A 14,474-nucleotide genomic window follows, 5' to 3' on the forward strand; every position below is an offset into this window, starting at 1 on the left:
TTTAAGCGCGGCATTGATATCACTGTCAAAACTTTTCTAAAATTAACAATAATATGAAAACATTCAAAGATTATTATTATAAACAATATAATTCATCATGATTACCTAAGATCTGAATGCAGCGCGGACATATCGCCTCCAGCCTGTTCACCTAGTCTGCGAATAGTTTCAGCCAATGGCCCACTGAGCCTTTGCAATCTTCTCCATGATTGAGCATATTGTCGACTTACAAGCTCAATAATAGTACTCGTCAACGCCAAACCAACCAAGATATATAGAGTACATAGTAACGTGTATTTCGGTTTCTCTATAAAAAGACGATAACAGAAGGCATATAAATAATAATCTATAAATACGCACTACGTGGGTACGAATAACAGTATCTTTTCGAACGTAAAGTAAAAACTACGTATTACGTCGTGGGTTCGCGTGATATTTCAAAAACTCTTTTAAGTGTAACATGTATTTTAATACTTACTCGGTACTAAGTCACCGAATCCTATCGTGGTCATAGTGACAAAACAAAAATAAAATCCATCAAAAAAATTCCAGTCATCTTCCCATAACATGAACATACCTGCACCGCAAGCGAGGTATAAAAAAAGTAAAACAATCGCTGTAAATGCTCCTATAAAAAGAATATGTAACTTTATATTTTTGTATAAAAATTTATAATGCAATTTGTATAACGTGCAAAAAAACGATATATAATAATATCAAGAGTATTTAGATTATGAATATACTAATTCGAATATAAAGTTAGTTATCGTTTTATTGGATTGGCAACTAAGTGATTGCGGATTTTGTCAATACCACCTAATGGCTTTCTCTATTTAATACTTTCTCTATTGAACTTAACATAATTCAAATGAGTTAATCGAACTTACCAAGCGATCGCCTTCCTGCTAAATTTGTCGGAACGCAGGGAAAAGAAAAGTGAAGCGGGAGTTTCGATTTTAGGGTTAATGCGATTTTAACTACACCTCTAGCGAATAGTTTCCCCCAATCAGCTATTACTATCAATGTCAAAGGTATGCCAACGAATGCGAATAAGATGCAAAACATCCTTCCCAGATTAGTAGATGGTACAACGTTCCCATATCCTTAAAACAACAAAAGAAAAAAAAAGAAAGAACAACCAAACAAACAAAAATATAGAAACAGTATTTATAATTCGTCCACTTAATCTACCTATGAATTTCGTGTTTTTAAAATTACATTAATTCGTACCTAATTGTATTATATGTTAGGAAACTGTTACAAGCACAATCTCTTGATCGTCATAAATCAACTTAGATTTAAATTACACGTTTAATTGTTATTCATTACCAATCGTTGTAAGAACAGTGCTTGCGAAAAATACGGCTTGAAAAACACTCCATCTTTCAGTTACGATCGGCTGTAAATCTGTCGTATCTCGATTTTCTTGGTCTATTGTATCTGTCACGAAGGAGACCAACAAACCACCTTGTGCTGCTTTCTGGACTGCCTCTTCGTAAGCACGTAATTTTACGCTAACCTGTAAACATCCCTTACATCGCATTCTTTCTAACTATTCAAAAACGATTGGTACGTTTCAAAATATCGGTTCGATTTTGATCACCTCCATCAAGTGAGTATTTCGAATCGAAATTTGAAGGTGCACCATCAATGTTGAAATTACCGACTTACCAATGTGCGCAAATTTGACACATCGGTATTGTTGGAAACCGCATTGACAAATGAATATCTTTCAGCACGTAAATTGGCGCGCAAAACTTCCAAACGTGCTAATTCTGCCGGAAGTTCGATATGCCGAAAAACCTGTTAATGAAAACTATAATAATAAATTCCAGCGAATTATTTTATGATTTATATATTTCAACATTGTTCTAGAATTGCATAGCTCCAATGTAAGAAATTAACTTTGTTTACTAACGACATTTAATACACTTGTTTGTAAACCTCTTGACTCTCAAGTGGATGGTCCTTCAATATCATTTTACGTGCTTCAAATATATGTTCGGTTTGCATTTTGATAATATCCCTAATTATTTTATTCTGTGAGTTTATTATTAGGTAATATTCTTTTAAAGATAACATACAAATTCATTTTTTAAAAATTGCAAACTAAAAGATAAACAATATATGTAAACGTTTAACAAAGGAGGTTAGTATTAATCGCATCGAGCCATGCGATTGGTCAATTGCTAAAAATAAAGACATCAAATGGAAATCCAGATCCGCGTTGTTATTTCTGTAAATATTACATTCTATAAACTTGCGTAAATAAATAGTTAAAAAATTGGAATATTCATTGGTATGTTTAATAATATCAATAAAATATCATTTGTCATTAAAAATCTTTCTATACGTTTTTACATTATTTATAAGATTCCTTTAACGCATAATTATTTATAAAAGAGTAATTTTTCATCCAATTGTTCTTTTCATATTTAACAGCAATTTTATATAATTATTTCACGAAAATTGCAGTAGCTATTTCTATTTAATTTTTTTAATTTAAACGTGCACGTTTAAAAGTTTAACTTACTAAACCACCAATTGCTGTATAAAGCATCAATGCAATCAAAAGTCCAACGTGACCAGCGATCGACTTGATTTTTTGTATATGTTGCTTTTGAAACAATCTTCTTTCTTCTGTGATTTGTTCGACATTTTCTTCAGTAAATCCCACAGATAAATCAGACTTTTTGATGGACATTTTAAACACACACGTTTTGCGAAACACGTAACTGCTTCTTATACTCGAGGGAGACTGATTGGGTTCACCCGAATCTTCTACAATCACTTCGGTTATTTCCGTACGGAAGAGCGAAGGAACTGTGGTCTTAAAACTTCGCCCAGAATTCAATTTTGTCAAGTATCTTTAGATATGATCGATATTACATATTTTTAAGTAGTGCCTGCTGTTTGATAATTACATGATCTTCTCCTATCATATACTTAAATTTTACTTATTTAAATTCATTCTAATCTTTTCAATCATTCTAATATTTTATTCTTGAAAATATTTCAATTAGCAATCCAAACATACCAAAATTTTTAATTTTTTATACTACATTCACGATAATTTATTATGAACACATTTTCGTGGAGATTTAAATATTTTGTAATTCAGATTGACCTATACTAAAAAAATATGTTGATAATACTGCAATGATATGTTATTTTTAATATGGAAATATGTAAGTACTTACATACATTGTACATATATTTTATAAAAAGTATACAATTTTTGCAAGTAAGCGCTCTGCGTACAGTCGGTAATGAAGTATTATGAATAGACTGCGATTGTCATGTTCGAAAGAAATTTGCAATAAGGAAACGAATAATTATTCAAACAAAAATAGCAGCGATCGCTAGATAATTGGAATAACATCCGTGATGTTATTTGATTATAAATTTAATAATTAAGGTCAATAACTACTTTTCGTGAGTATACCTTATGTATATACAAACAGTATATGACAGTTTATACAATATTATTATAACAGTTAATGAAATAAAAATAAATCAGGTATTAATTATAAAATACATTAAAATACATAAAGTTTAGTATTGCATTACAATATAATAAAGATGCAAAATGTTACGATTAAAACATGCAAGCGAATATGGCATTTTGTTAGGTTATTGAATCAATATCTATAAACATTCTACTTTATTCTTAATTAATTACATAGAGTATCTATTGTTTCATTCAATTTCCATAAGATTAAATTGTATTAACATTTATAATTATGTTACATAGATAGACAAATATCTTTCAAATGTGGTTACTGTGTAAATTTTTTAATTTGTATCAATGTAATATGTTCTGTAATAAATATATTTTAGATCATGACAGCAGTGAAAGTTCATGGTGGAATTGACATTTTGAGGCTTCCTGTTAATCAAGAAGAACATGTATTTCCTCCATGGCATATCAAATACACACAGTCGCACATACTTCATTCTAAATGTTCTAGGAGTGAAAATGGTTGTGGCGATAAGGATGCTGATGCCTGTCAATTTTGCATGTACATTAGATAACTTTGATTATGTATAGAATTGTGGTGAATTATATCATATAAATACTTCTACAGTTTCAGCCGCACTTTAGAATTGCCACACATGCCAGACATGGTATTTCCAAATAATATATTAACTTTAAAACATCAGGATGGTGCATCCATGCAATTCAATGCATTAGATGCTTTGAGAACTGTATCAAATGGAAAAATTAATATTCAATTAGCATGTGCAGAAGCTTGGAAAGAATCCAGGTACAGATATGTATACTCATATGTGTTCACTTTATTTATCAATACATTTTCTAGTAGTAGTAGTAATACATGTATGTATATATATTATTCCATAGATCAGAAAGCAGTGAATATTTGGAAGAAAAAGTAAAACCATTTGATTGGACATTTACCAGTAATTATACTGGGACGATATCTAATTTTGAAATTCAGGAAACTAATGAACGAATTGATGTGGATAAATTAAAAAGGAGAGATAAAATTCTGTTTTATCATGATTTAACATTGTTTGAAGATGAACTTCATGACAATGGCATTGCAGTTTGCTCTGTAAAAATTGTAAGTCACTATATGAACACATTTGTTCTAAAAAAAAATTTTTGACTTCATTTATCCTAATTTTATTTACTAATTTCAATAGCGAGTTATGCCAACTAGCTTTTTCATTTTATTGAGATATTTTCTGAGAATTGATGGTGTAATGTTGAGGATAAATGATACGCGGCTGTATCATGAATTTGGTCAAGATTATATATTAAGAGAATATACATCAAGAGAAGCCAGGGTTGAAGAAATACGCGTAAGTAATTGTTTAATATCGTTTTAATACAAACAATACTCTAGAACAAAACTATGACAACTCATGTTTTATCCATACCAATAATATGACATGTCAGTGTCAAAATTTATATTGCCTCTGTATCAGAGAGATATTAATGCAATGACAAAACATTTTTATTTTCATTTTTTTGTTAATAAAAATTTCAATAAAATATTACATACATATTAAATTTATTTTTTGCTTGTCCTTTTAAAATGTACTGTGTTTCTTTTAAGATATAGACTGTGCTTTTTTACACATACTGTTTATTGATATTTTATTGATAACCAAACTCCTGAGTTTCTATGAAGTTTCTGCTCTACAACGTAAACAAAATAACAATTAAAATAAACCACAAATTAATTTTTTCTAGGTTCCACCATCACTTTTTGTAGAACCAAGCGAAATAGCACCACATTTACCCTTAACTGGATGTCAATACCATAAGCTAGTAATGATGTCAAGTAAAACAGAATTAGTCACAAACAACGACAACGAATTGGTTAATGAAATAGTAACAGCTAGTGTAACAGCTAGAGCTAATATAAGTGAAATAGATAATTCTGTTACCTAAAATTTCCATTTATATGTAAATATATCACAGTCTGAAACAACCAAATGTGCATTTATTGAAAAAAGACATTGCCGTGTAACCTTCCATTGTGTGTGAATTTTCCATTTAATTAACAATAAAAAATTTCAAATTCGATATATGATATTTAACATATGAATAATGCATCCAAAATGTTCTAAATAAATGCTTTTTCAGTAATATATCTAGTACCATTATAATTGTTTTATTCCATCACTTAACAATTGTATAGAATTGTCACATTTTATATCTGTAAAATATAGTAGAATCTACTTTTATTTCTATGTTTTGGAAGAAGATGCTGCTTCATTTAAATTTTCATCATATCGTCTTCTAACAACTGTATTTATCCACAAAAGCAATATTTTATTATATTTGTGTTCACTTATGCAAGTAATTCTGTTTGCGAGAAAATATAGTTTGGCATTGAATAAATCTTCACATGTAATTTCTTCACTTGATTTCTTTGTATACATAAAATCAAATGTACAGTAACCTACTGCGTGTACATGAGCACAACGTTTTAGTTTTCTACCCAATGTCCCATTATTTGTCTCCAGTGACCAATTATGTTCAAAAATCTATATAATAAATGTGTACATTAATATTATCTTCCTCTTTCATATATCACAGTTAAAATTACATTTTATTACTTACAGCTATATCAGATATACTTGTTTCAGGAGAATATATAAATTTTGGACGGGGATTTGGTAAATGTTTTGGGCATTTTTGAGTTTTTAACGATTTAATATCTATATTCTTTGCACATTTATTATATTTAGTGTCAATTTTCTTTCTTCGCAGTGCAGCTCTTTTGAAATCTTCTTTCTCATAATAAATAATAATATTTCCTGTTCCATCATCAACTATAACAATTTTTATTCAAATTACTTGTTTAAGGCAAAGGCCTTTATTAAAGCTTACAGATATTATTTGTCAATTCATATAGTTTATATTACTTACCATGATATTCATAATATTTAGGATCTTCAGTAACATCTATCACAAATCCGACTATTTCTATTTTTCTTATTTTAATATAAGGCATATTAAGAGGATGAAATTTGACATGTTTACCCTCAAAATAAGGTATAAATCTATACAATTCCATTATTAAGAAGGGTTCAAAAATTTCTATATTATCTAAAATAATTTACTGTGCTTGTAATAATATATAATATTTATATAATGATATATTTAAAATTTATACTACTTATCAATTATTGCATTTAATGTTTTAATCCACCTTCAAAATTTTTATGTTTGAAATTGACCCACTCTTTTTCATCAGATAGATATTGGGGAAAATCATAATCTCCTTTGTATGAAACAAAATCTTCGTTGATTTCTTTTGGTAAATCCGTCCAATTCATTAGATCTATATTTGCTATTTTTATATTTTATAATTAAAAAGAATATATAATTTAAAAGAGAATCTAGAGAAATTCACTATACAACACATTTTATTTCAATATAAATAACGTTTAGAAAATTTAGCAGTATGTATTAAGTGTTTACATTCACGTATGTTGAGATGAAAGATTTGGCGTGAAGAAGTTTGTTACCAGTAGAAAAGCACTTGAAAGATTCAAGTCTTTATTTTAAGCAATATTGAATTTGAACGTTTGCCACTAGAGTGCGCTGTTAGTTCAATTTTAAAATTGTAATCTTGGCGCTGGATGAATTTTAAAATACATCAGGTAAGTACCAGGTAAGTAAATATCAAGTACAAGTAAGTATCAGGTAAGTAATTTGAAAAGATAAAATGCAAAGCGAATTGAAATTAAAAAATTATTTATTTATATTTTTATTAAACATTACAAATGTAAGTGATGCAAAATAGAATGAAAATAAATAAAAAATAAAACATTAAAAATCAGTTTACAGTCAAATAGACATAGATAATTTAAATTTTTTACTAAACTTATATGGAATCAATACTTATATGCAACATATGAGCAAGATATTAAAAGAGATGTAAGAATATTCATAGTCTTTTAGTATAAAACAACAAGAATCTTTGTTTTCAAATTATATTACAAAAATTATGTTATAAAAATGTTCTCATTTTACGAGAATGTGCAACTTGTATTGATAGAACATTTTTGAATGATAGTAAATGACATCAGCAGTGTTTGCATCTATGAATAGCTGAATGATCAAAGGTACGGACACACAGTGTTTCCTTCGGTTGAAACCGTAATTGCTGTTACCAGTCGTATTGTATCGCAGTAAACTACCGCGGATCAAGTCCCGTGTGCATTGTTCCTTTACACACCGTCTGACCTTGGGAAGGTCACGCCTGTTACACGCACCTCGCATTCCTCGAATCCCCCGCGTTCCATTCTTCGTGGAGGCAAGCTTACTTCGATAAGCAATAACGTCTCATTTCATGCACACTAATATATACCTCTTGTGAATTAAATAGCGGATTCCAGTTTTTTGTTTTGGTTTGTTATAATTTAAATATAAAGTGGAAGTCTAATATTGTTATAAAAAATAATTAGTTTAAGAATATTTCCTTCAAAAGCAAGGATTCTTTAATTTTCGTTGTTTCAACCAGATAATACGAACGATTCTTAATAAAACAGATCGTTCTTAAAATTTCAGCAGTTTGTGTTTGTAGCATCTCGTATGCATGTTTTAATAAGCATTCCGGTTACTGACACATGATGTACGATATACCGTAGAAAAGCAAGTGAATGCTAATGATAAAACTATCATCAAAAGTTTCCTATAAGTTAACCTAGAAAAATTGATTAGGTTACATTCTCTAATGTTTAAAAATGTTTGCAATTCATTTCTATGTAAATAAATAAATAATGCACCCTTTATTTATTTGTCTTTCATTCAATAAACGTTAAAAACGAAGATATGTACTATTATCTTTTCTTTATTATCATATGCGTTTCTAGTGTAATAGGTGTTTCGAGTAGGTGGCGCCACGAGTAATCTTTCGGCCCGCGAAGAATTCAAAATACATTAAAATTTTAATTTGAAAATTTGCGCCTCGAAGTGTAATGAGAAAACAAGAATAAAGTACAAATAGAAATTTTTTCGACAATATCGATCTATCAAGAAAAACATTACAATATCAAAACACGAAAAGGATGCACTGGAAGATTGCAATGGCAAGGAGACAGCCTTTTCTGGTTGATCTAGCGATGTAAAAAGGTAGAGGAAGGAAGAAGAAGCGAAGCGAATCAATCGTTGTTCGACCAACATTGTGACACGATATAAGTACCTATGAAAGAAACACGTAGAAAAACTGTTGAGCTTCGTAACATAACCGAAGAAAGAAACCAAGACAGGGTTAGCGACAATGTCAAGATTCTTTCGAATCAATGACTTTTACTTAACTTTAAACATTTTTTAAATGAGCAATTTAAATTAAACCATTACTTCATTTTTAACTTGATCTTCATTTATAAACTACATTATTTTATTATAATTGTTCCTATAATCGTTATTGTTCAGAACTCATTCGTTGTTCAAACGTCGTGACTTTAGAACAATGTGTTCGTATATAAATTGTATCTGCTGTTTGTATTATGCGTGTTAACAAATTATATAAGGTAACTTTTGCTTTTTCTTCTTGTTATACCCATTACTGACAAAATTACCGAGAACGGAAGCGAGCTCTCATAGTCTCCTTCTATCTATATCGTTTGTCTAGTTCTCATTAGCGATGAACCAACATCCGTTTGCAGAGCTCATTATAGCATTTATTACAAATTCAATACCGCGCGACCATTAACTCACGAATATCAATATTATATTACTGTAATCAGGATTACGAGCAATTAACAGTACAGTATACATTAGGACAATATTCTTCTATCGAGTTCTTGAATTCTTTTCAAAGATAGGATCCTAAATCGATCCCGTCGCTATTTCGCACATTAGCGATGTAGTTGGGACGTGACAGCCCTCTGTGATGTTCAAGGTTTCATACCACTTTCAGATCTATTTAATACAATTGGTGTTACATTAACAACAGTCTTGTTTACAAGATGAATTTCATAAAAGACAGAATTAACAGAAATCAGAGATGATACTTAATGTTTGCTTTGCCATTGAAAATTGACAAGGAATCGATCACAGGCACGATTATAATTGCTGATTCCTAGGAAATAATTCCTACAGAAGAAACATTTACAGTATTCTGTTGTAAGATTTTAAATGTACTGTCTACATTCCGATGATACAAACTAAGACAAAGCCAAAAAAACTCCGCGGTAAATGAAGTTTTTTAACAAGTGTCTGGAGTTTGAGAAATGTATGGAAGAATCGTTGTTGAAACGTATAATTTTCTGTTTTAGGTGCATGATAGAAGATTCTTCCTTCTAGGAGCCAACAATTTTGGCATGCATCATTTTCGTTATGATGCGTACAAGCCCTTCGTTTGTTACCGAGAAGTAAGAGGAAGCTTCGCGTGGCGTTCGTTCCCATCGCTGAGCATTGCTACCTCGCACGCTGCCATGATGCGTAGGTGTTTCCGGCCGGCTGAAGCACGGGCATCTGCTCGATCTCTCGTGCGCTCAAGAACGAAGAAAGAGAAGGAGAAAAGACCGAAGAAGGAAAAGGAAAGGAGAGAGAGACGGAGAGATGGAGAAAGAGAAAGAGGGCGATTAGAGAGAGGAAACAGCAACACACGGCGTCAAGCAATAGAGAGAGAGAGAGAGAGAGAGAGAGAGAAGAACGAGCCGACAAATAAGGGAGCTAGCGAGCAGAGCGAGAAAAATAGAGTCAGTCAGCGGGTGAGCGAGTAGAAAAGCAGGATGCGAGTGGAAGGACGCCGGCCGTGGAGAGAGCAACCAAGAGAGAGAAAGAGAGAGAGAGGGAGGATATACTCGGCCGGAAGCAGTTACTCGTGCGATGTAACGAAAATATCAGCCGTCCGTTTCGCAATCGGCCTACCCGCGTTCGCCGAGTTTAATATAGAACACTCGCACGCCCTGTCGCGAAAACATCACACTAACCTCGCTAACCGCACGTTGCTATTGCATTTATCGCGTCAGATCGAGAAAAAAGATCCCGTTCATCCTCCTCTGTATGATTCGACCGAAGCTGCGTCGACGAAAAGAAGACGTCTGCACAGTGTCCAGGTACTTTAAGGCGCACACTAAAGCACGGATAACCTTCTCTTTGGAATCCGTGCGGTTACTTCCACATATCGTGTCCTTGATATTTGTCTTCGATGCATGAGAATTCGATAATCGGATGCAACTTGCACGATTTTTTCTATCTTTCTTAGTTCTCGCGACTTAACTTCAACGAAGCGAATCAAGATTGGGTTTATTATCAAAATATGTATCCTATTTTTTTTTTAGGAAGTATGTATATCGATTGTTTTCATTGATGGATCATTTTAAATACACGCTTCCTTTCCACTGGATCGCAAAAAACGTATCGCAAACTCGCTCATTCTAATCTCTCTTTCACGGTAATAAATTTCTGTATATTGTATCAGTACAATATTGAGCTTAATCTGTCCTATTAGATCGTAAGTCATATTTGTGTAACCGATGGCTCGTAGATCTTTCCCTCTTCCTTCTTCCCTCCCTCTCTTTCTCTCCACGTGACCTTGGCTCTCCCATTACCCTGACGCGATAATAAATTCTTACGACGGATCCCTATAAAATCGCTCGGCGACGAACGCTTCTCGCCTTCGTTTCGTCCCCGGATGCTTCGCTTTTAATTCCCTGTCCGATAAACCTGATCGACCGTAAAAGCGTCTGGCTGCTTCAGATACCTCGATCGCACTCCACTCATTGAAAATTTCACGATCCTCTCTCTCTCCGCTACTCGTTCGTTTTCGTGAAATGTTTATCAGCAACTCGCGCGCGAGTGACAGCCGCGATAGCTCGTTCCATCCTCCGTTCCACCTACCACATGCACGAATCACTGATCAATACAACGTTCGTAGAACGACACTGGAAATATCACACGATTCTCGGAATATAGCGAGCATTCCACGAACACCTCTCTATCAGTCTCGATTCTTTTCCCGACCGCATTATTGGTTCGGATTTTTGCGTTTCCGGGACGATGCGCTTCGAACGCATGTGTACAATGGTCGCTTCTATTTGACTCTTCTGTCGTGTCGAATGGCGCGTTCGATCACTCAGACTGCTGCTTCAATGGAACATTTCCGAGTTTCGCATGACGCGAGAAAAACTATCGAAGTATTGTGAACTAATCAGGGCAAGGATTCACTCTGAATTAAGTTTGCCTCGTCCTCTTTCCAACAATCGATCTCTTATGTCTTAGGAATCGAACTATCGACAAACCATCCTTCTGACGAATAAAATCTCACGCGTATTTACACGAAGACCACAGAGCAAGAATAGGATAAGTCACATTTAGCAATTTGGAAGTCCGATATCTTATCAACGTAACATCATCAATTTCTGACCTACTGCTAAAATGCTTATCTTCTGGTCGAATTGGATGTTCTCTCTTTTAAGTACGTTATATCAATGTACACGCTTTTAATCGCTGAATAACATCAAAGTTAAAAAATCAACAACAGAATTGTTCTTGTCACGCCCTTTCCCTGTAATCTTCGTATACTTGAATGTTCTAATGTATTCATGAAAACGATAGTTCGTTAGAGCACGTATCCGCTGTAATCATAGACTAACACGTATTTCCTTGTTGTTTAGAATTGCATTCGTGCGAACAAGTTGTTGCGCCCTGTAACAGTTGTCATCCGTTTGTTTCACTTTGGCGCCTTGTAGCATCGTGTCACATAGAACCGTGCTAACGTTCTTTCAATAACGATTATATCGTCAAACTGCACCGAATAAGACATATAGCACAATACTGCTGCAAAGGTTTGTTGCATTGTACCACTGGAATTGGAAACCTTTCTGCAGCGTGTTGCACCTTTGTTTCTCCGCTACTTACGTTCTGTAGGTAAAGCGATGCGATAAACACCGCGTATCAAATCTTACAATATTTTTAAGTCAGTCGGTACTATGAAATTATCGTGTCACGTACGAGTATAAGTGCTTATCCTTAATACAATATGTACCAAAGGATGAAACTAGTTTCGCGGGCGGGTAGAAGGTGAAGGGGAAGAAGGGGTTAAAGGACGTCTCCGGTAGCTTTGACTTCTTCGAATGTGGTTGAACGAGTCGTCAAGGTAAGGCAAAGCGAGGCAAAAGCGAGCCAGGCCAATCTTCCCTTTCGTTGATGCGTTCGTTCGTGCGGAGAGGAAGGGATAAGTAACCGGAGATAGCGATGGAATCAACGCGTTCCGAATCGCTTCGGACCGTTGACAAAACTTCCATCGCGTCGAACGTTGTTCAATTACTGTGCGTATGTTTAAGCACGGCGCGCCGCAAAGTGTCGACCAAAATCTTCGAATCGAATCTCGAAAAAACGGCGAGGAAAAATTTGTGAAAGATCGATGCTTCAAATTCTGATTCGTGTTATTACGGAAGATGTTAACTCATCGAGGACCGAACAATAATTTATGACAGTAACTGCAGAATGTATTCGCGCATATTTTTATTCTCTAATGGAATTTTTTTCATCAGGTTCCTTTGATTCTCGTGCTATTGAATTTTAGTAGCTATTTGGAAGTACCGCTATATGATAAGAAACTTTATATTTTTGAGCCTAATTGACCATTAGTATAGAAGCGTTATAACAAGCACGTACATCTCTTTAAGTTCAACTTGAGATCTAAGTGAAAGAAATAACGACGAAAAATACTCCCTTTCGCAGCTACGATATTGAAAAACAGTATTTAGATAACATAGATCGATAAAAAAGAAATTTCAAATGAAATGTCGTATTAAAGCAACGTGACCCTTAATGAATTAATATTCCACAGATGTTTCCGAGTGATTTCGAACAACTGGGGCGATAACACCGCATCCTCCTAGTATTTCTATACGGTCTAATTAATATTCCAAGAAATGCACATACGCTGTGTTCTATCGATCGCTCTTTTCCTATGAATTATTGGAAACACCGCTCATTCATTCCATTAAAACCAAATTATTATCGGAGATTTTTGTCTGACTAAATCGTTCGAAAACTTGCAACGGATGGAATTTAATGCCCATCGCTAACCGGATGAAGCCCAAGGAAGGAGGGAAGGGGAGATCGTGTACAGGTCTCGACATCGAAGGTGGAGTTGAAGAGTGGGGAAGAGGCCACTTCCGGTCACGTGACAACACTGGACCAGCCAGCCTGCCACTTTGCTCTCTTCTTATTTTCGACTCGTCAGACCCTCTTTTTCTCACTCTCTCTCTCCCTCCCTTTCAACCTTCCCTTGTGTAGCTCCTCATCGGCGTCATCTTCTTGTTCTTCTTTTTCTTCTTTTTGATTAACTCAAACTGTCACGAATCGGTCAGGAACAAGCGAAACAGATGGTGGAGAACGTATTTTCACGTCTTATTCTCGTCGCCATGGAATTTTCAATTTGCACGATGATGTTCACTCTTCGTTCATAGTATGTGCATCTTCGACTCCTATATCGCGATAAAGATTGCAGGAATTAATTATCAATCGAAGGGACTGCTGCAGCAAGGAGATATCTCCACTTTCCAGTAATTAGAGCGAATCGATAAAACCGACTTCAAGACCAATTAAAATCGAATCGCTAGACTGACGATATTTATGCAAATTCATACTTTTATGAATATAATCAGACAGATCGAACTTCGATAGAAGATTGTTTTATATACGAAAAATCGTAGAGCGTGATGTGTTTTTGAGATCCAATATTTTACATTTTTGAATATCCTGTGAATGCGTAAAAATCGATAAGACACGTTCTTAAACGTACTATACATTCATAGCGAACTAATATCCGTAGTGCTGAACATTTGCACTTTTCAACCCGCTATCTTTAACACTTTTTCCAATCGATAGACTTTAAATATCGAAGCTTCGGCTATCAGTGAAGTCTGTTAAAATCCAGAAATATTTTATTTTTTACAAAAAGCATGTATAAAGAATGAAAAAAAAGATAAGGACGAAATTTGCGCGAGAAAAAAAGAAAATAAAAAAG

General features: G+C 33.7%; 3 protein-coding genes across 6 annotated transcripts; 1 reads left to right on the forward strand and 2 right to left on the reverse strand.

Moving 5' to 3' along the window:
- The first annotated feature begins 451 nt into the window (after positions 1 to 451).
- LOC126921521 (TIP41-like protein) lies at positions 452 to 5,467 on the forward strand. Of its 4 annotated transcripts, none has more exons than XM_050733205.1 (6): positions 452 to 593; positions 3,841 to 4,022; positions 4,089 to 4,268; positions 4,364 to 4,586; positions 4,669 to 4,827; positions 5,222 to 5,467. In XM_050733205.1, exons 2-6 carry the CDS (start codon positions 3,844 to 3,846, stop codon positions 5,420 to 5,422), a joined length of 942 nt encoding a protein of 313 aa, XP_050589162.1. In that variant the 5' UTR covers positions 452 to 593; positions 3,841 to 3,843; the 3' UTR covers positions 5,423 to 5,467. The 4 variants fall into 4 exon arrangements, with proteins under 4 accessions (XP_050589162.1, XP_050589161.1, XP_050589160.1 ...); XM_050733204.1 differs by lacking the exon at positions 452 to 593 and adding an exon at positions 3,250 to 3,418; XM_050733203.1 differs by lacking the exon at positions 452 to 593 and adding an exon at positions 3,251 to 3,435.
- Positions 468 to 2,875, reverse strand: LOC126921526 (TWiK family of potassium channels protein 7). The gene is made up of 5 exons (XM_050733215.1): positions 2,534 to 2,875; positions 1,672 to 1,803; positions 1,330 to 1,519; positions 888 to 1,103; positions 468 to 628 (listed from the first exon to the last, which is right to left on the reverse strand). Exons 1-5 carry the CDS (start codon positions 2,702 to 2,704, stop codon positions 468 to 470), a joined length of 870 nt encoding a protein of 289 aa, XP_050589172.1. The 5' UTR covers positions 2,705 to 2,875.
- Positions 4,833 to 7,020, reverse strand: LOC126921530 (uncharacterized). Its single transcript, XM_050733222.1, has 4 exons — positions 6,690 to 7,020; positions 6,407 to 6,586; positions 6,098 to 6,309; positions 4,833 to 6,021 (listed from the first exon to the last, which is right to left on the reverse strand). The coding sequence occupies exons 1-4, from the start codon at positions 6,814 to 6,816 to the stop codon at positions 5,722 to 5,724; spliced, it is 819 nt and encodes a 272-aa protein (XP_050589179.1). The 5' UTR covers positions 6,817 to 7,020; the 3' UTR covers positions 4,833 to 5,721.
- Between the last annotated feature and the right edge of the window lie 7,454 nt (positions 7,021 to 14,474).

The sequence above is a fragment of the Bombus affinis genome, chromosome 10 (assembly GCF_024516045.1).
Source record: "Bombus affinis isolate iyBomAffi1 chromosome 10, iyBomAffi1.2, whole genome shotgun sequence".
NCBI classification, from domain to species: Eukaryota; Metazoa; Arthropoda; class Insecta; order Hymenoptera; family Apidae; genus Bombus; species Bombus affinis.